This window comes from Martes martes (genome assembly GCF_963455335.1).
Source record: "Martes martes genome assembly, chromosome: 17".
NCBI classification, from domain to species: domain Eukaryota; kingdom Metazoa; phylum Chordata; class Mammalia; order Carnivora; family Mustelidae; genus Martes; species Martes martes.
In genome coordinates this window covers 1,970,392-1,991,138 of record NC_137905.1, presented here as the reverse complement: position 1 = coordinate 1,991,138, position 20,747 = coordinate 1,970,392, and the positions used below count along the sequence as shown (strand labels likewise).

General features: G+C 58.5%; 1 protein-coding gene across 6 annotated transcripts in view; it reads left to right on the top strand.

The window, feature by feature from the left end:
* BANP (BTG3 associated nuclear protein) overlaps positions 1–20,747 on the top strand; it is a 117,633-nt gene that overhangs the window by 45,608 nt on the left and 51,278 nt on the right. For 5 of the 6 annotated variants that reach the window (XM_080829130.1, XM_080829128.1, XM_080829129.1 and 2 more), the window contains 3 exons: positions 592–767; positions 10,309–10,548; positions 17,069–17,236. In XM_080829130.1, the coding sequence (XP_080685256.1) occupies positions 592–767; positions 10,309–10,548; positions 17,069–17,236 (584 nt within the window). The remainder of the gene's footprint in view (positions 1–591; positions 768–10,308; positions 10,549–17,068; positions 17,237–20,747) is intronic. The other variant, XM_080829131.1, reaches the window with a different exon arrangement.

Below are 20,747 nucleotides of genomic sequence, written 5' to 3'. Positions count from 1 at the left end.
AAGTAGCTCATTGCTCCATGTCAGGATCCCTTAGCGTGGTGAGAGGATCCCCCAGGACGTTCTTGGCTGGCTTTTTAGACCTACGTGAGTGGTTTTTGTTGGCGGGAAGAGGCGGGAGTGGTCGCTGCCCTTAGCAAAGCCCAGTTGCTTCCGGAAGGTGTAACAGTGCAGAGTGCGTTGGGTCAGTGGGAGTCTCCAGGCTCACTTCCTCCTAATCCGGTCGGTCTTTGACATTGTCTCCAAAGTTACGCACGTGTCCGATTTGCGGGGTCACCTCTGTGATCAGAGAGCAGCAGTCTGGGCCTGGAGTGACGGGGGTCGTGATTTTCCTTCTTTTGCGATATAAACATGTTTGCACGCTTTTAAATTTCATACGGTTTCTTCCAACCCCAGACTATTTTGTGCTGTTGAGTTGCTGTCCATCTCAGTAGGGAGAGCTGGATGGGAGGCCTCATGAGCGGCTGCCCCGTGCGCGGTTAGAGTCTCTGGTAAACGGAGGACGGAAGAACATGGCAGTGCCTGAGCGCTCGTGTCTGCCTGTGGGTCGTGGCGCTCTCACAACATTGGCTGGTGTTTTTGTCTCCCGCTCAGCGCGGTGCCCGGGCGACGGCAGAACACCATTGTGGTGAAGGTGCCGGGTCAAGAGGACAGCCACAACGAGGACGGGGAGAGCGGGTCCGAGGCCAGCGACTCCATTTCCAACTGTGGACAGTCAGGAAGTCAGAACATTGGCAACAACGTCACCCTCATCACCCTGAACTCGGAAGGTGCGCCTGCAAAGCTTCTTTCTTTTGCCTGAACGGCAGTAGGTACCGTTTTGTGTTTTGTCTTGTTTTTCTGCTTCTTAGGAAAGTGAGACGGACCTCCGCCTCCTGATGGTTCAGCTTCACGGTTTGTCAACTTTGTCAACACGGTTTGGCGGTGCCAAAATGACCCACGCTTGGTCGAGACGTAATTCGCATTTTGCATCTGGGTCTCTTCCCCGGGCTGGTGGTGCGGGGCAGGGCTCCCCGTCCCCCGACGATCGTGGGGTCAGCAGCCACCCTGCCACCGCCGTGGTGGACCCAGACACGCCCGTCCTCGTGGTCGCTTTTAGCGCAGGATTCAGACATTCCCTGAGCTGTCGCCCACGGTATCGTGTGTGTGACATGATTCTGCCCCCCTGGAGGCTAATGTGGATGTTCTGAGCACGTCTAGGCTGGGGCGGGCTCGTGTGCAGTGCTCGGTGGGTTAGGGGCATGACATGAGTTTTTGACGTCGCATTTCTCAAGCTCTGATAGGTTTCTCGGGACATAGCCCCCTGCTCAGTGGGGAGGATGTGTGGACGTTTACTGTTTTCCGGGAGAGAAAAGAGTGAGAACAGCGTGGATTTCGTGTCTAGAGGTCGCTGTCAGTCCTGCTTTTCTTGTGGGAACATGCGCACGGTGTGATTTTGGGGCTCTCCTCCCCTGTAGCATGGGAACCTTCCATGGCGTGCAGGTCAGTCGGGCTCTGGAGACTCTCTGATGACAGGCTCTTGTGCTTTTTGTAGCCGGCAGCTGGTCACTGCCTTTGACCAGGGCTCTGTCCGCGTCTCTGCCAAGAGCCAGACATAGGTGCTTGGGGGAGGTCGTGCTCTTCCCCCCGACTCCCGCCCCGAGAGGCGGAGAGAGCCGCTGTGCCATGCCTGGACGTGAGCCTGTTTCACCCACACCTGGCTTCCTGTCCCCCTGCATCTCCTGCCGAGGTCGGACGTCTGCCCTCGACTGGCCCGCCCTGTGCAGCCGGCCTCACAGCGGACCCCTAGTCCCTGGCACGTTTGTCCTGCCTCTTTGGGCCAACTTAGGCTTCGCACACAGCTTTTTACAGCAGGGGCGGGTGGGGGACAGATGTGTTTGGTGCTATGCTGCTGACTTTGAAAGCCTGGGTTTCATTTTCTAGTGTACTTGGGAGGTTTTCTGGTTTTAGGTCTGAGTTGTTGATTTTTACTTCAAGAGCTATGTAAATTCCTTAAGACAATGATGTAGATTTACTGAGCAAAGGTTTTCCTGTTAACACTGGTTACCATAGCTGAAACAGTGAAGACAGTATTTTTCTCCAAGTTTTGCTCACGTCTGACATACATTGCTAGGATGGGGACGGTAGAGCAGGAGCGGGGAGAGAATTAGAGCTTAGGGACGGCCTTTCTGTACATCTGAGATCTAATTTAAATTCTGTAAGGTCGACCATTGTAACGCATACCATTCAGTGGTGTTTTGTATGTTTGCATAGTGTGCAGCCATCATCCAGTCTGATTCTAGAACATTCTGTCACCCTAGAAAGGAGCCTCGCCACAGTCCCTGCCCGTTGTCCCTGGGAGCCACCGGTCCACTTTCTGTCTCTGGAATGACCTGTTATAGGCACTTCCCACGCGGGGTGGGAGTGGGGGCAGTGGAGGGGGTTGGGGACGGAGAGAGCACCAGCCCTTCACCCCGTCCGTGGCCGGGTCCTGCTCCGTCGTGTGGGTGGACCATGTTCATCTGTTGGCAGACACTCCAGTTTCTAACTGTGATGACCACGCCTGCCCAGGGGTTGGCAAGAACGTGTGTTTTCATTTCTCTTGGTAGGCACCTGGGAGTGGATTCGCCTCGTTGTTTTGCACATTAGATTTGAAGACAAGAGGGATGCCCTGATCTCAGCTAGTGGGTATTAGCCTCCGTGGTGGAGAGGGCGTTGGCAGCAGCTGCATGCTATGTCTGTCCTCGTGGACTCTGGGTCACTACCCACGAGGGTCTGGCCCGCCACTCGAGGCCTGACGTTCGCTTGGTTTCAGCTGCATCTGCTGAGGCACTTGGCACTTGATAATTCTGGAAGTTTCTCGGGTTATCTTAAAAATAGAATATTTTACCTTTTTAAGTGTCTTACTTTGGTGTGATTAATACGAAAAATACTTCATTTGGGGAAAGTGGAGCATGCTGCTAAACGAACACAGAAAAACGTTCAAACTCTGAGCTTAGTTAACATCTCGGAGAAAAAATACAGATTTTCTTTTTATCTGACTCTGAGTTCTTGAAGAGCTCACACGTTTGAACCATGACCCTCTAGGGGATTGTGTCCACTGGACATGTCTGATGGACAGTACCTGTTGTTAGGATTGGGGCAAATGAGGGGTTCCTGGGTGGCTCTGGTCCCTATCCCCGGGTGCTGGGATTGAACCCCATGTTCGACTTCCTGCCCCATGGGGAGCCTGCTTCTCCCTCTGCTCCCGCTCATGTGTGCGTGTGCACTCTCTCTTTTTCTCAAATAAATAAATAAAATCTTAAAAAATGAACAAAAAAAGGATTGAGGCGAACTAGAGGAATTTTTCTGATACTTGAAGAAGCGATCATAATTCAGGACCATTCTGCTTGACCGTGGCATTAGGAGCAAGCTCGCTGGGGTGTGCGCCTTCTGCGGCCTCTGCCCTGGGAACGTCTCCCCCGACAGTCGGACATCTGGGAGGAGGCCCCGCTGCACTGCCCCAGCTGGACCCGTGGTCGGTGCCCGAGGGCCTGGAGGCTGCCACGCACGCACGTGCTGCGGAACAGGCCCGCCGTTAGTGCCTGTCAGATTCATCGGCCAGTAGTGGCATCGTGTGTGAAAACCTTCTCTGAGATGCATGAGCACTGTCCCTCCCACGTCCTCCCCAAGACCAGCTCAGCTGCCCCAGCCGGAGAGGGTCAGGTCAGCTAGTTTCTGTTAAGCTCTGGTAACACGCAGAGCTCTGATGGGCCCCGGGCTCGGCGTTGCGTGGCGTCCCTGAGTTCCTGATTAACAGTCCAGAGCTACACAGGGACACGCCGCTCTTAGAAAACTATTTAAGTGCCTGCAGTTTTAAAAACCATAGGTTCCAAAATGGTTATTTCTGAAGAATTCCAAATGGTTTGCATGAACTGATATGCTGTTTTCTATCAGTGTGGAGTCCATTACTTACTGCAAGGCACTGTATCTGTATTTTGTATTTATTGTATTTCATTTTTTAAAGAGCGAGCGAGTGAGCATGTGGGTGGGGAGGGGAGGGCAGAGGGAGAGAGGATCTCACGTGACCTCCCTGCTGAGCTTGGAGCCCAGGGCAGGGCTCGATCCCGAGATCGTGACCTGAGCTGAAATCAAGAATCAGGTGCTTCACTGACTACCCCCAGGTGCGTCCTGAAAACATTTCTTGAGAATTTATTTTCATAAACTTTTTTTTTCTTTTTTGAAGTAGGCTCCATGCCCGGTGCAGAGCCCAACACGGGGCTTGAACTCGTGACCCTGAGATTGAGACGAGAGCTGAGATGAAGCATCACAGGCTCAACCCGCTGGCCAACCAGGCGCCCCGTGTAAACTTATTTTTTTTAACATAAATTCTTTATTTCTTTTTAAGATTTCTCATTTATTTGAGAGAGAGAGAGCGTGCGCGCGCATAAGCAGAGACACAGTGGGAGAAGCAGGCTTCTGCGGAGCAGGGAGCCTCATGTGGGACTCGACCCCAGGACCCTGGGGTCATGACCTGAGTGAAGGCAGATGCTTTACTGTCTGAGCCACCCAGGCGCCCCTGACATAAATTTTTTATGTTGCCATAACATTAAAAAACTTATTTTTTAAAAGATTTTGTTTATTTATATGACAGAGATCACAAGTAGGCAGAGAGGTGGAGAGAGAGGAGGAAGCAGGCTCACCACCGAGCAGAGAGCCCGATGCGGGGCTCGATCCCAGGACCCTGAGATCATGACCTGAGCTGAAGGCAGAGGCTTTAACCCACTGAGCCACCCAGGCGCCCCAACACTGAAAAACTTTTTATCAGCAGTCATAAATGGGCTCCTGAGAAGGGTGGGATTACAGACAGGTTAGTGCTCGGTGAAGATGGACGTTGATGAAAGAAGCCGGAATGGTAAGGACCCGACAGGTCAGGGGAGAGGGTTGCGGGGGGATGTCGGTTCTGGTGTTAGGGAGTTCTGGCTCCTCCCGTGGTGTTCTGGAAGGGACGGCACGTGACACTGATGGGGGATACCCTGTCCGTGCCCTGTGCTTCCCTCTCGTTCCTGCCAAGGAGGACGTCCTTGGCCTCTTGTTGTAGTCCCCGCTGAGGTCGTGACGACTCGTGCTCAGTAGGGCAGCCTGGCCCGAGTCGGTGGCCTTGCCCCTAGGTCGCTGGTGCACTCGTGGTTTCTGTGGAATGTGCTTAGAGTTGGGGGAAAGGGCTCGGCTGCCGTACCAAAGACCATTTGTTTTTTCCCCTTTTTCTTGTGATCCTGTGTGTGACTCAGCTCTCTTGAATTGCCCATTTAAAAACCCCAAATTATCAATCTGTTTATAGCATACAGATGTCCCATCACTCCCAGAGAAGCATGGTGGTTTGGGCTGTGGGTACACAGCTCACTGTGTCTAATCCCAGAGAGGTGGGCTGTCTGGTTCCTTAGGTCGGTCTGAGGGTCGAGCATTGTCCACACTCACTTCAGGTGACGTGTGTGACTAAGGGGAGCGATCAGGAATGTGCCGGGTTGTAGGATTCTTGTGCGATCCGGGGCTTGGTGGCCACCCCAGCAGGGCCTGTCTTGGAAAGCCGTGGTTACCTTGTTCCCAGGGCTCTCCTCCATGAGCATGGCCAGAGCCTCTGGTCCCCCCCAGCCCGTGGGTCCCCGTGTCCTCGCCACCCCCACTCAGCAGACCATAGAAAAGGCCACACCTTCTTACTGGCCTTAGCCTTTGACTCCAGAAACTAATGATGTTTGCTCCTGGATTGGCCGATTTAGGAGGGGGATGTGGGGAGCTGGAGGCCCCAGGGCGTGAGGCCAAGAGGATGGTTGAGAATGCTGGGCTCTTGGAGCCGCTGGAGGGGGGCTCGCACTCCGGTAATGAAAGCCTCCAGGTGATGTTGGAGCTGGGCAGCGTGGTCCAGCAGTGGGCCTGGACACGGGTCGAACGGAAGACGCTCCGCGGATTGCCGCTGATCCCACGCCTTTCCTGAAGTGGCTCCTGTGACTCTGAGCAGGGCCACAGCCTCTGGAAGTAGGAGCGCACAGCACGGTCCTGGGACTTTGGAGCCTGGGGGGCGATCACGCGGGGGTCTCGGGCACATCGGTGTCCGCGTGTGAGCGGCGAGGGCGCAGGACACCGGTGGCCCTGCTCTCTGTCCTGCGGATGCGCGTGACAGCGTGGCTGGTGCCGCCGTCTTGTGCTCTCCGCTGCCCCGTCATCTTCCTGGGACTGAAACAGACCCTCAGGACAGAGTGTTAGTCGTACGCAAGTGTTTTCGGGGGAGGAAGATTCGAGTTAGTTTGAAGGGCTTTTGTTAGGTTTTTGAGGCGCGCGTGTCTGCTCAGGCGACAGTCGGAATAATCCGAAGAGCAGGTCAGTCCGTCCCTCTCCCGACCGGGCCGAAGAGCAGGTCAGTCCGTCCCCTCCCGACCGGGCGGTTCTTCAGTGAGGCCGGTGGGGTCTGCTTCGGACCCCAACGTGAACAGGCGGTTTTAGTAAAATAAATACGTGCTTCTTGAGGGGTCAGAAGGGGAATTTCTCAAATATTTATGCAGGAAGGTGTTTCATCTTACTTCCCATTTAAAAGACACGATTCGTCATCACTGCCGAGAAGCTGGAGTCTGGCCTGCGTTCTTGCCTCTGAGTCAGAAGTGAGTTGGGGCTGAGTCTTTCCCAGGGGAGCAGGCCCGAGCCAGTGGGTCAGCCAGCACGACCCTGGAAGGACGGGCTCCTGAGTGTCCCTGGCGGTCCTGTCCTCTTGCCTCAGGGCTCACGGAGCTGCGGCACGTCTCCCACAGGACTGCGACGGCAGTGGTGGCGTCCTGGTCCGCTCTCCCACTGGTCCCTGGCTTGCGTGACAGTGACCTTCCTTCTCCTTGTGGGTCAGGGTCGCGGAGGCCGCCGTCCTTGTCCTCGCTCGACTTCCTGCTCTGGTAGGGAGCACACACCTGTCATTTGCATCTGGTAACATTCGGGACGAGTCAGTGGTCAACAGGTCAGAAAATGCCTTGTAAAATGTTGAGATGTTGTATCGGAATAAAATTTCCAGGTAATTTTCCATGTTACCGGAGAAATTTTAACCGTTCTATTTGGAGTGGTAAGGAGGTGGGAGATAAGGAAAGTTAATCTTTTTAGACTCATGTCCTTTTTGGAGGGGAACAGCATCTCCTGAAATAGTACTTACCGTAGGAGTTTGCACTGACACCTTTCATCCCTCAGAATATTCTGGTAACATTTCCAGAGCCATGTGCTCGGCACGAAGGACGGGCTTTTTTTGTCTGCAGACGGGCGGCGGCACGGAGCGGGGCGCCCACTGGATGTGGAAGCTTCCTCTGTCGGCTCGGTGCGGGGCCGGCCCTCTCGCATGCAGGGCCGGTTTCCCTGCTTCAGTCGGAGCGCCGCCGGCGGAGGAGGGGGCGCCAGGCTTGGCTCACGTAGGGCCGCGGTCAGCACCCCCAGCAGAGACCAGTCGGGGAATGCGGACCCGTCTTATGATTATTTTTGACGTGAAGGAAATGGGGTTTAACGGTTATTTGCCAATTTTTTTCACTTATTTAGTATCATATTTTGCTCTTACATAGGTGAAATCACTTTTTCCTTTCTTTCCTGTGAATCACTTTGAAAACACTCGCGTTTACACCTTTGGCTCCTACGGCCACGGAAGTGGACTGTCCCGGTGTTGGTGTGCTGGTGTTTTTCTTTCTTGTTCCTGGAACTGTGAGGCTCTCCGGTGGGGGACATTTGGAAGAGTGGCCTTTTTCCTTGTATGTCACTGTGTCAGCTCCAGGGCCAAGTATGGGGTTTGGACGAGGTGACGTGCTCTCGGCACAGGCACGTGGCTGTCAGGAGCTTCCGTGCTGAAGGGTCTTTGGTTCATGGACAGCGGAGCCAGCAGGAGACCTCACAGCGTGGACAGCACGGCTTTGGTGGAGGGAGACGCGTCCCCGAGGGGGCCGTGGGGCAGTCTGGGTGGCCAGCCGGTTTGTGGAGGCGGCGTCGGCGGGGCCGGGCTGTGGCCCATCCCTGGCTGAGTCGCGCCCTCGCTGCAGGCACCTCTTCTCAGTCCTGGTTTGAGAAGACTTCGCCTCCCCGTTTGAATTCCTGTCCGCCGTGTACGCTGCTTTAGAAACACCGTGTCACCGGGGAGCTCGCCAGCACAATCCCATCACTTCTTACTCCTGAGAAAGAATGCCGCGGTCTTCGGCAGTTAAGCCCTTGGGCTGGCCATGGGTCGTGTCTGTGGCGGTCGGGGAGGCAGGTGCCGCGGCGGCCTGCGCCCCTCCTGGCTCAGGGTGCTGCCGCCCTTCCCCGTGGGCTCGCAGGATCCTCCTGTTCAAATACTTAGGTCTGGAGAAGGTCCGTAGACCACGCCCTCGGTCAGACTGCGTGTGTTCACGGTGAAACCAGCAGCGCGTGGGAAGGGAACGTGGGAAGGTTTCAGCGCCGTGGGTCCTGCTGCTTCTTGGACTGCCGAGTAGCCCATCAGCGGCCGTGTGTGTCCTCCGTCACCCCCCAACACACACGTTCCCTGCCCATCAGTTGTCAGCACAGATGGGGTCACTCCCCGTCCTTTCCTCCTCCCCTGCTCGCTCTGTGGCCTGACTGCGGTAGGTAGGGAAGTCTTTCCACTCCACGTGCTGTCATGAAGCCTGGGTTCCCCGAGGGCTTCGACCGGAGCGTTAGACCCAGTGCCGGGTGCAGAGTTGCCCGGTAGGTATCTGTAGATGAAGCGGTAAATACCCTGGAAGTTGGAGCTTTTCTGACATTCCAGATATGACCTGGAGACAGCCCCCGCCAGGCCCCCGCCTGCACAGATCACTGGGCCGGGCTGGTTTCTGCGCGGAGGCCGAACGTAGCAGGAGCTGGTTGGCGTTCAGAAGCACGCGTCTGCTGAGCGTGTGCCCGGGGTGCCGTCTCTCCCAGAGCCCTGGTGTTCTCAGAAACGAGCCTGCCTCCCCGTGGCTCACTCACAGTTGCAATAATCAGGTTTGTGATTGGTTTTCTGTCCTCAGCTAAAGCCAAGCGCCTGGCCTCAAACCCGCTAAGCGGTACTTCCAGCCGCCGGCCAGTCCCCATGGGCAACGTGGTCATCTAGATGGGGTTGCCGAGCCTCGCCAGTTGCTCTCCCAGATCTTGTGATGTGGGAGCTCAGCCGGAAGAGGCTCCCTGCGAGGGGGGTGGGGTGTGTGAGTCACGGAAGGGCGGCCACGTGCTCCTCTCCAGCCTTTGGCAGGGCATGGCTGGCTGCTCCTGGTGGGACCTCTTCCTGCCCGGGGCGATGGGAATGTCGGCATCACGACATTTCAGAATCAAGCTCATGAGAGATCTGAAGCTGGGCCGGCCTGGCCGTGGCGTGACCTAGCAGCCCACTTGATAGAAAGCGGTTTCCCTCTCAAACCCCAGCCACCCAGGAGGAGAGCTCCCCCTGCTTAGCACCCCTGCTCTCCCACGGGGGCTGCTTCACGCAGGTGTGCGCTCCCATCTGCCCTGGGAGTCCGGCTCCGAAGAGATTCCTGGGGAAGCCGCCAGTTTCCTAGCGGACCTGATGGGCCCTCGGGTTTGGGGTCTTAGGTGGAGCTTCCTTCTACCAGAGGTTGAGGCTCCCTTGAGTTGGTGTCACGCTCGATGAACACGGAGCCCTTTGCCTCGCACGCTGGGCCACTCCGACGGCCGGCGGCTGTTCACGGCGATGGAATCCGTGGTCCTCTGTGGTCGAGCGAAGCCAGGCCCCTCGCTGGGGGCCTTGTCAGGGGCCAGGGGATGGCTGCGAGGCCGGTCTCCGCCCCACAGTGTTCCCCCCCCAGCTTCACAGGGAGCTGGCGAGGTGCCCGTGGGCCTGGGGGGGCACCCCGGGTAGAGAGGTTTCTCCCGTCCCGCTGCCCGCCCCCTTCTCTCTCCGTGTCGGCGCCGTGTCTGTGTCATGATCATCTCTGTGGCCTTGTCAAAGGCAGAGGGGGGTCCCTCCCTGACCTGAACGCGGAGCTCTGGGTGTGTGCATTGGACTCCCCGGCCGCAGACCGGCCCGCACGCAGGGTGTGCTGCCTCCCGTTTGCTCATACGTGAGTTAGCGGGGCAGGGCTCGGCCCGCGGAAGCCGGTTGGGAAGGCAGAAGAGGGTTTCCATGTGGCAGGCCCCGTCTGTCTCTCTGCGATGGGTCGGTGGACACCAGGGTGGCCCTTGTGGGAATGATGCGTGGCGTTCCGTTCATCACGTGTCCTCGGTGACCCCAGGGGTCGCCCCCTTGCTCCCCGGGAGCGCTTCTCCAGCGGCCTCCCCGGAGCACGTCTGTGCCGAGCCTGGGGCTCTCGGGTTCGGGAGCTGACGCGAACCCGCCTCTTCTCTCTCTCGCAGAGGACTACCCCAACGGCACGTGGCTGGGCGACGAGAACAACCCCGAGATGCGCGTGCGCTGCGCCATCATCCCCTCGGACATGCTGCACATCAGCACCAACTGCCGCACGGCCGAGAAGATGGCCCTGACGCTGCTGGACTACCTGTTCCACCGCGAGGTGCAGGCTGTGTCCAACCTGTCGGGCCAGGGCAAGCACGGCAAGAAGCAGCTCGACCCCCTCACCATCTACGGCATCCGCTGTGAGTGCGGCGCCCTCGTTCCCGCCCTCGTTCCTGCCCTCGGGGCCTGCCTGTCGTGCGGGGTCGGGGGGTCCTACGAGGGAGCGTTCTGGGTGGGTCAGGACTGTGCCCTGGGGTCGGGCTTGCCCCTGGTTCCTGAGTCTGTGGGTGGAGCATGTTCGGTGAGTGTCGCTGCTGCCTGCCATGGGAAAGACGTGGGAGATGCAGGCCTCTCGGACCCCTCTCGGACCCCTCTCGGACCCCTCTCGGACCCCTCTCCGACCCCGGCTTCCCTGGTCCCCAGGCGGCTCTGGAGCTCGGGGAGGAGCAGAGCCGGAGTCAACCTCCGCCCTCCGCTGAGCGCGGCCTTTCCTGGGCTTCCCGGTGGCACGAGCAGGGTGCCGCCAGCCTCCTGCCCTTCAGATGGGGCCGTGTCATTACAGGCCCACTTCCCTGACCGTGGCCGGCAGATCTCACGACACGGGTCCTGATGTCCCCACAGTCTTTGCGGTTTTCCTCCTTTTTGAAGAGCACCCCACACTCAAATCAGTCATCCCTGTATCCTGTTGGTGACATCTCAGGGTCAGGAGGCCTGTGACCTTCTTGGCAGCACCCGCGTGCCTCTCAGCCCCCGGGCTTATCCACTCCATGGAGCCTGCTGGACCCCGGGAGTGAAATGAAACAGACTCTCCAGTGTGGCACCCTATGCACTTGTGCCAACTGGGCTGAACCCCCGGCAGGTGACCCCCGCAGGTGCTGCAGTCCCCCTAGGAGGCCTCTGGTTGTGAGCTGCTGTGCGATGGAAGTGCACCCGTGTCTGCGCCCACAGTGACTGGATGCCCCCACCCCCATCCCCGTGGGTAGTGCCGGTTTTGATACCGAGCTCCGGGGAGGGAGCGTCTTGGGCAGGCTGAGCTCCAGGGGGACTGAAGGAGGACAGGCAGGGTCTTAGCAGGGCCGTGTTGGGAGACTGATGGGGGGGGGTCCAGCCCACGTCTGCTGCAGTGAAGCAGGGGGCACAGATAGAGCCCAGGGTTCTGGAAACAGGCGCACGGCTTGACTGAACAGAAGCTCCGGAGGTCAGCATTAGCACCGCGTGCTGTGGGAGAGCGCCCACTTTCTCTGTAGCAGAGGACGCCTTTACCATCATCAGCTTCTGAGTTCTAAGCAGAATGGTTGTGTTTGCGTTGGAGCCCAGTGCCGGGGCCCCGGGCGTGTGTTGGCAGGAGCTGGGCTGCCTGCCTGTCCTCGTGGGGGCCCAGGGAGGGCAGAAGGGTTCTGGGGTGGCAGGCTGTCCGGGCCTGGCTTTCCAGACAGCAGCTTCGCGTAAGCACCGAACCTGCCCCGTCTCTTTCGCACGCAAGGGAAGCCCTGTGGGTCCTCAAAGTGGAGGAGTTCACGACCTGGAACGCGCACATTTGCTTTCTTGCGTGCAGTTTGTGAAGAATGAAGACGTATCTTTTAAAGAGGAAATCCCTGGAATTGAGGTGGACTGTCTCCAGGGAGTGTTGCCCCAGGAAGTGGGCTTCCGCCCCTCCAGGAAGGCCGCTGTCGAGAGAGCAGGCCAGGCGTGGTAGCGGCCCGTGTCCTGGAACCAGCCGTCTGACCGCCGCTCTGGGCTTGCGGTCTGTGTGCGCGGCCCCCGGGCCGGAGGAGGAGCGCAGGCTGCGGGGCGGGGGCCCGCTGCGCTCGTGGGGGGTGCCTGCAGGCCGGTCGCCTGTCCACGACCACAGGGGCTGTCAGGACGCGGCCTTCAGAGGAGGCGGTGTCTGGCCTCTTCACTGGGAAGCAGGGAGCGGCCGTCGGTGGCCCCGGTGGGAGAGCCCCCATCTGGTGGCCCACGCCTATGCCTGCGGCCTCTCTGCAGCCCCAAGCAGCTGGGTCCTGGGGTGCAGAAGCGCAGGCAGGAGCGGGTTTGAGCCATGACTTGGGACCCTGGGCCGGTCCCCCCCACCCCTCCTCCCAGCGCGGAGAGTGGCCTTGCAGGGCCGTGGGGTAGCACCGGGGGCCTGTGCCGCCCACACATTGTGGGCCCCGCAGATGTCATCTCCCCTGCTCTGTCCCGGTCTTACTGGGGAGAACACGAGCATTTTTGAGGCGTACGGTAGGCTGTTTCCAAGAACTGCCTTTCTCGTGCGGGAGTGAGGGTTTTCCGAGAGCGAGAGCCGGGGCGGAAGCTGCTCCCCGAAGAGTGCACGTGCGTCCCAGGGTGTGCACGTCTCGGGGGCTCCTGAGAACTGCCGTGCTCCCCCAGGTTCGGGTAACCCGACCTTACAGTGTGTGCCCGAAGCATCAGTAGCGCATTCCAGTGACTTCCCCAGCTGGGGCCAGCGGCTGAGTAACGGCCCCCGAGAACACCCGCGCTGATGCGCTCCCGTCGAGCCAAGCACACGGGGCCGGCACCTCCGCGCAGGCCGTGAGCTGGCTCGAGCACGCACCCGGGGGGCTGCTGGAAAGCGAGGAAAGCGCGTGTCGCTCGGACGGCCCCATCTTGGAAGGTGTCGGGGAAGCCTGCAGACATGGAGGAGAGATCCCCAGGAGGCCACCGAGCGCTTGATCGGGACTCGGGTCCTGTCCTCACAGGGGACCGCGGTCGGCCCGTTCTGCCCCGGCAGCCGCCCCAACAGGAGGTCATGTTCCGTGAGGGCGCCATGGGCACCCAGAGGCTGCGTGGCTTGTGCCTGTGTGAGTGTCCTCGTGCCGCCATGAGTGCTGGGGTGTAGGAACGTCTCGGGGTGCCTGCAACCAGGCACAGCCCCCTGGGGTGCTAACTGCAGCAGGATTTGGCTCTCCGTCCGCCCCAGGGGCTGGAAGTCTGAAATCACGGTGTCTGAAGGGCCGGGGCAAGTCTTGGCCCCTTCCAGCTTCTGCTGGTGCCTGGGGGTTTGTGCCCCCACAGCTCCCATTCCCGCCGGTGTTGACACTCGCCCGTCTCCTCCCTGTGGGGATGTCTCTCCTCTCTCCTTATAAGGACACCCGTCATGGTGGATTTAGAGCCTGCTGTACTCCTCGTCTGACCCCATCTTAATTAATCACATCTGCAGAGACCCTGCTTCCAAGGGAGGTCACGTTCTGAGGTCCTGGGAAGGACATGCATTTTGGGGGACATTTCCTAGTGCCTAGGGCTTGGGTTCTTTGGAACTTGGTAATCAGCCATTGTGCATTACACAGTTGCCCCAGGGGTACCCAGCAGGTGGGTTTGGGGACCCTGAGGGGCCACTGTGAGCCTGGGGCTGGGAGGCAGGTGTGGTCAGCACGTGTGAGAGACACTTGCAGCCCTTGCTTATGGGGCGCCTGGACGCAAGGCCACGGAGGGGCCCTCGGGCTCCTCCCATTGTGCTTCTCTGCTGATGGGGAGCTTCTCGCTGCTCGGGGAGCGGGGGCTCCCTCGGCTCTGGGCCCAGGACACCAGACACACACAGTACGTGGAGACACACCGGCTGCTCCCCTCGCTCGGGCTAAAGATTTCTCTTGTTTTTCTGGGTCAGTCCTTATCAAGGCTCCTTTTGGGACATAAATTTCTGGCACTCGGTTTTCTGCTTTTCTTTGTCCTTGAACTTGAGATTACATGAGCAGTGATAGTGTTTCTCATTCCTCTTTCTGATAAGCCCCATGCCACCCACCAAGGACGGGAGATGGCCAGCTCTGTTCCTTTTTCCCACAGTGAGTCTCAGCCCCTATGGGGCTCTGTGTTGCACAGCTGGGCATCTGGTCTTAACAGTTCACAGCCCCGGGGTGAGGATGGACGCTCCGGGAAGCGGAAGGTGGTGAGCGCCGACGGAACTTTGGATTTTTGGGGGTAGCCGGACAGCTTGCCCGGGAAGCCGCGGGAGCAGGCTGGGGAGGCGGTGTTTTGGGGGCCGCTGAGCATTCTCCTCCAGGACGGTGAGGCGACAAGCGGCTAGCCTTGTGGATGACCCGGACCCCGCAGCTTCCTGGGGACCCCGCGTGCTGGGGCAGAGCCCTGGGAGCAGCCTTCTGGTTGCTGTGTCTCCGGCTCGGGCGCCGTGGCGGCCTCGTGGAAGGAGGTCGGGAGAACAGACGCGCCGGCCTCCTGTGCGCGCCGGGCAGGCGGTACCGTGCGGGGCAGAGGGGGCCGGAGCTGGGGTTTCTGTGGCCACTGCTGCTCTGCTTGGGTGGGTGCCCGGAGGCCTGGATTTCAGGATCGTGTCTCACTCCTGACTGATACTTGGACAGGAACTGAAGCTGGGGGCCTGGCATTCTCAGCTCATGAGGTTTTCTTGGAAGCATCAGATAACGCAAGAGAGAAGATGCTTCCACAGTGTGAAAAGGCAGTTAAAGTGAGTTTTCTGTCCCTCATTACCGAGATTTCTCCTCCAGCGCTTGTGAAGTGAGGCTGCTCGGTGCTGGCAGAAAAGACGGGGCCGAGAACGCAGCTGTCTCGGGGGCGCGCAGGGTCTCGGGCCCCCAGGCCGCCGCCTTGACAAGCCCAGGAAACCCGGGTGGCGTGCACCGTGGGGGGCGCCTTCCTCCCGCTGGGCTCTCCCCGCGGGCGCATGCAGTGGGGGGGCGTGCTGCGGGCGCTTCGTGTGGGGGTGGCAGCGGCGTCGCCGTTGGAAGGCACGGGTTAACGTGAGGCCGTGGGAGGATTGAGAGACGGACGGCTTGTGACGGACGAGCGCGTGTTCCTTCTTCGAAGGGTGGAAGCCAGGTTTTGAGCGGCTGGTTGGTTTTTACAGAGTTGAACGTAAATAGTAACGTTCTTGCTTGTTGCTCCTATACCTGTGTGTGTTGTAGGCAGTCATTTCTGTTCCTGACGCGCTTTTTAAGATTTCACAGCATGTCATTAACTCCTAGAGGCCTCGGGAAGGTTTCTCCCTGAGTGTGGGGGTCTGAGGGCAGGAAGATGGGCTAGAATGTTCCTCCTCATTGTGGCGCGTCCCCGGGGGCCCTTCTGAGGCCCGTGATTGCCTTTTCTTCTCTCGTGTCGGAGAGCACCGTTGCCCTCAGCCCCTGGCTGACTGCGGCCCGGAGCTGGGCTTCTGTCACGCGTGTTGGCAACTCGCCCGGACTTTCTCAGTCCGCCCCTGCACTCGAGGCCACATGGGGCACGTGGCGGCCACTCAGTAAACATTGATTACTGGTCTGTGGCTCTTTGAGAGGCGACCCGAACACCAGAAAGCAAAGAAGGGGCCGCTCCGCGGGTGTGATTCCTCTTGCTCACGAGGGTTCCGAGAGCTGCCGGAGCGACTGGGTCACTTTTCTTTCTGTAAATCTTGCTCGGCCCGGTCCCTGTCCATGGAGGTCACTGGACTGTGGGTTGTAGTATTTAGATCTGGTCTTAGCACATGCTCGTAAAGCAAAGAAGTGTCTTTCCAAGACAGAAGAAACTCGATACGTCATAGGATGTGGGAAAAGCAGCTCTCCTTCTGGTGGTTCTCCGTGCGGCGGGCTCGACGGGAGGAGGTTTTAGGGAGCAGGCGTCAGTTAAGCTCTCAGCAGACGGTGTAAACACGGCCCTCCCAGCAGTCAAAACGGTGTTGTTCAGCCCCATTTTTTTAAGTCTTCAACTTTTGGATTCTGTCCTTTTATTTTCCCGTTAACCAGTGAAGTTTCACGAGCCAGCTTGAGAGGAGGTCACCGTCTAGACCAGTGTGTCTTCCCGTTCCAGTGCTCATGACTGTGACTTGGCCCAGAGGGAGGTGAAGTGTCCAGTGAGGGTCTCTGTCTGCCCCCGCTCCTCGGTGGTCTCCCTGAGGCCCGGTTTCCTTGTCGATGATGGCGGGGGTCTCTGGTGCTGGGTGGCGTGTGCCGAGAGGGCTCTGTCGTGGAAGTGAACACACTTCGGCACCAGTAAGATGCTCCATGGCAAGGAGCGGGCCCTCCAGCAGGCAGCAGAGTGGAGGAGACGCCCTCCGCCGGGGTGTGCAGGGCCCTCGGGCGTGAAGAGTAACGTGCCCTTCGGGAGTTTTCCTCCAGACCGAGTCCTAGAAGTCAGCATCAGACTCGGGCAGTGACAGAAGAATGTCTTCGGATGAATTGTGACACAGTTAGTTTGCTGGTACGGGAGCGTGTGCCACGTGCCCGGGTGTCTGGGCTCTTGGCACACCGGACAGTAAATACGTCAGTTCTCCGAGACACTTGAGAGCCGGCTGGCGGTGCAGGTGGGAGGGACTCGGGGTCCCTCAGGCTGGTTAGGGGCAGGGTCACTGAGGTCGTGTCTGAGCAGAGACTTGGGGGAGAGCTGCAGGCACGGAGGCCCAGGAGAAGGCGAGCTGGTGCTTGGGAATGGGGCTCCGATGGGGTCGTGGGCCCCAGTTCTGTTCTCGGCGTTGAGGGGGTAACGTCCCCGTGGGAAGAAGGAGCGGGCAGAGTGGAGTGTGGGTGTCTCTCGGAGGCTCCCGGGTACCCAGCACCCTGCTTGTCGCCGCGTGGGCCAGTTGGCTATAGCGTAAGCGAGTGGAACGCGTTGAGAGGCCCGTGGGGGCATCTGCAGGGGCGGTGCTCGGGCCGTGCCGCTCCCGCGTTGGGTGCTCGGGGGCCCGCCCCTCGTGGTGCTGCAGTCCGGCTGTGTTTACAGGTCACCTGTTCTACAAGTTCGGAATCACGGAGTCCGACTGGTACCGGATCAAGCAGAGCATCGACTCCAAGTGTCGGACGGCCTGGCGGCGGAAGCAGCGAGGCCAGAGCCTGGCCGTCAAGAGCTTCTCCCGGAGAACGCCGTCCTCGTCTTCGTACAGCGCCTCAGGTACGCTCTGTCTGGTCCCGGGGGCCTGGAGGGCGGGGGGCGTGGTGTCCACGCAGAGCCCCGTGACCAGAGGCCCCGTCTGTGTGCCCCCTGTGGGCAGGGTCCTGTGGGCCGCTGCCGGGGAGCCCTCCCGGAAGGGCTCTGGGTGGAGGGCTTGGAGAGCAGGGCCTGGGTGTGGGCCTCATCCCACTTGGGTTCGAAGCGGCAGGAGGAGCTCGGTCAGGATGGTGGCAGCTGCGGCGGTCGTGTCCTGCAGCCGAGGTCCCGAGCAGAGCCCTGGGGTCCGTATGGGGACAGCAGGGGAGGGGGGAGGGGGCCCACGCGGAACTGCGGTGCTCGTTACTCCTGTTCTCAGTGTAGCGCCTCAGTTCCACTTGTGCACAAGAAAATGGGTCTTCCAGACTCTTCTCTCAGGCGTCGTTGGAGGACTGGCTTTTCCCTAGGAACATCTCCCAAGAACGAGTGTGATTTCAGTGTTGCTTTTCACCCAGCCCATCTCAGAGTAGCTTAACAGAAACATTGAAAACAAAGTCTCCCCAGAAGCTCCCTTGGCGACGGCTCTTAGAACCTGAGGCCCTGGCTGGGGCTGGGGGCCGGGTCCCGGGTCCCGGGGCAGCATGGGCAGGGCCGGCCAGAACCTGTTCCGAAGCACGGTGGGGACCAGGTCGCCGGACACTCTTGCAGGGTTTTGTCCTTCTGAGGCGACCTCAGGAGGCGGCTTTTCTCCCATCGTTCTGGGAGTCACTTGCCAGCAGTTCCCGAAGATGGGAGGTGACCACACATGTTGTGCCCCAAAGCCCTGCCTTTGTGAGCGGCCGCCCTGAAGTACCTCCCAGTGGGGAGTCCAGACCTTTCTGTGCACTGAGCCGGTCTGTCCTGGGGACTCGGAGGCCGCTGCTGGGGGACACGCGGAAGCCGTCTCTCCTTGAGGAAGTCGACTGCCTCTGCGGGTCTGGAGAGTTCAGGGAGGTGGGCTTTGTCCTCCTCACCCTGGGGTCCAGGTGGCAGAGCGCAGAGCTGGACGCGCAGTTGGCCGTCCGTGTGTGTCCCGAATGCCCAAGGAGGACTGGCAGGACGGAGCTTTCTCTGTGGACATGGCGTGCGCTCGTCTCTGGAGGTGCTGGCAAGGCAGAGTGGCCCCGGGGAATCCCGTTCTGTTCCCCTTCTGGTTCGGTCCGCCCAACCTTGCAAGTCCGTGTTTCCAACAAGTAGCAGTGATGCCCACAGGCCGGCCCACACCGGGGTGTGCGAGAGTCACGTCCCGTCGGTGGTGGGGACCCGGGTGGCTTTATCTCGCATGCAGATTGGAGTTCTGTTGTGTGGTCGGTGATTTTATGACATTTTATGCTTGTGTATTTGGAATCGTTCATTCTCTTCCGGTTACTAGTGTTTCTTTTAACTGATGGTAGTTCATTGATCAAGAGTTGAGTTACTTGGTTGTTTGTTTACACGTATTTCGGTATTTCTTCTAAGGTGCTTTGGGTTTGAGTAACTCTCCGGTGCTGCTGGCCTCTTGGGGGCGGTGAGCAGCCACCGTGTGAGCGCATGTCCGGTGCCCATATCTCCTGGGCAGACTTGACAGGTGGGGATGTGAGTCGGGGGTCCCAGGACGTGTTGTTTGGAATAGACCATGTCCGCTGACAAACAACAGGACACGGCAGTGCTTCTCGTGGCCCGTGCGCGTCCTCAGGAAGGAGTCACACCTGTGCCCGGGTGTCCTTGTCCCACAGGGGAACCTGGCAGCCTCCGCCAAGGCCTCCGTGCCCAGTGGCTGTGTAGGGAGGCCTGAGATGCCGCATCCAGTCTCACGCCTGCTCTCCAGTCACAGCAAGGGCTGCTTCCTGTGTGGTCCGCTCACGGCTGTAGGCTTCCTGCTGAGCGCCGGAATCGAGTTTGCAAGAGAAACACAAAACATGTATTTTTCTTTTGTCAAACTTTTAAAAAAAATACATGGCTTTTTTGGGTTTGTTTTAAACGATTTATTTATTTGAGAGAGCGAGCATGCGAGGGCAGGGGTGAGGGGGACAGGGAGATGGAGGGAGAAACGTAAGCAGACCCCATGCTGAGTGCAGAGCCTGGTGCGGGGCTTGACCCCTTGACCCTGAAATCGGGACCCTGAGATCGTGACCTAAGCCAAAAACAGAGTTGGCGGCTTAGCCAACTGTGCCCCCCCAGACACCCCTAAAAAGTCCATGACTTTGTAAATTTCTGTTGGTGTCATTGTTTTTGATTTCGTTGTGCTGCTCACCTGACTAAAATCACGTAAAGTGAAGTAACCGGTGGGCTGGGGGGCTCTGGTGGTCTGTCCTCGCCCTGTTCGCTCCCTCCCAGCCTCCTAAGGCAAGTCTGAGACGGTGACAGAAATAATCCAGGAAAATTCCTGGATTCCTGGCTCACTTTGGAATTGCTAGTGATTCCAGCTGGGTCTGCCTTGTTTACTCTTGAATTATCAGCAGCCAAAAAAAAGAACTTCCAAATACGTGTTACAAAGGAAATTCTGAGCCCAGGCTCCTCTGTTTAAAGCCGATTTTGTGCTGTCCCTGTGAGCACGGACTAAAATGACTAGTGTTCATGGATGTTTACAAAATCGGTTTATTCCAACATTGGTACTGCACCCTCCTGCCTGGCCGCAGTGTGTGAACCGTTGCACGTGCTCGAGTGAAAGACGGCTGCATTTCACTGTTGGCGGTGCCGCTCTGTGCCCGCCCCGCGGGCCTCATCAGGGAGTTGAAGGCCTCACGGGGTGTCTGTGCGCTGCCCAGTAGTTTAGGCTTGCAGAGAATTAGCCCATCTGTGTGTGCAGCTGCCTTTGCTCTGGATGTGGAGAAGAGCCAGGCTGGCGGGGAGGTGGGGGAGGCTCTCCGAGCGGCCTTTCTAGTGTACGCTCTGACAGCGGGCGCTGCGGCCTGAAACTTTCGCAGGGTCAGCACCATCGGCTCGATCACAAACAGGGGTCCAGCACAGCTTCTTGCCTGGACTTTGATGTCAGCAGATTGTGAGCCGTGGACTGAAACTGTTCTTTATGTAGAATGACTGTGGGGAGCTCTTGATTCACTGGTAGACTCAGTAATTTGAATCTTAGGTTTGGAAACCATTGACCTCATACCTGCATGGCCTGTCTTCTGCAGTGTCTTTATAGCCTTGGGGACTCATTCTTCCTTTAACTGGAGCCAGTAGAGAACTGGCAAGATCAGTGATTTTTTTAAAAAATATTTTATTTATTTATTTGACAGAGACAGAGATCACAAGTAGGCAGAGAGGCAGGCAGAGAGAAAGGGAGAAGCAGGCTCCCCGCTGAGCAGAGAGCCCGATGCGGGGCTCGATCCCAGGACCCTGAGATCATGACCTGAGCCGAAGGCAGAGGCTTTAACCCACTGAGCCACCCAGGCGCCCCTAGATCAGTGAATTTTGATTAATGCTAGAGCAGAATGATTTGGGAATCTATTCAGTTATGTAATTATTATTAACTAGCAGAGTGAACTTTAAATGTTTTGGTCAAATACCCTCTTTA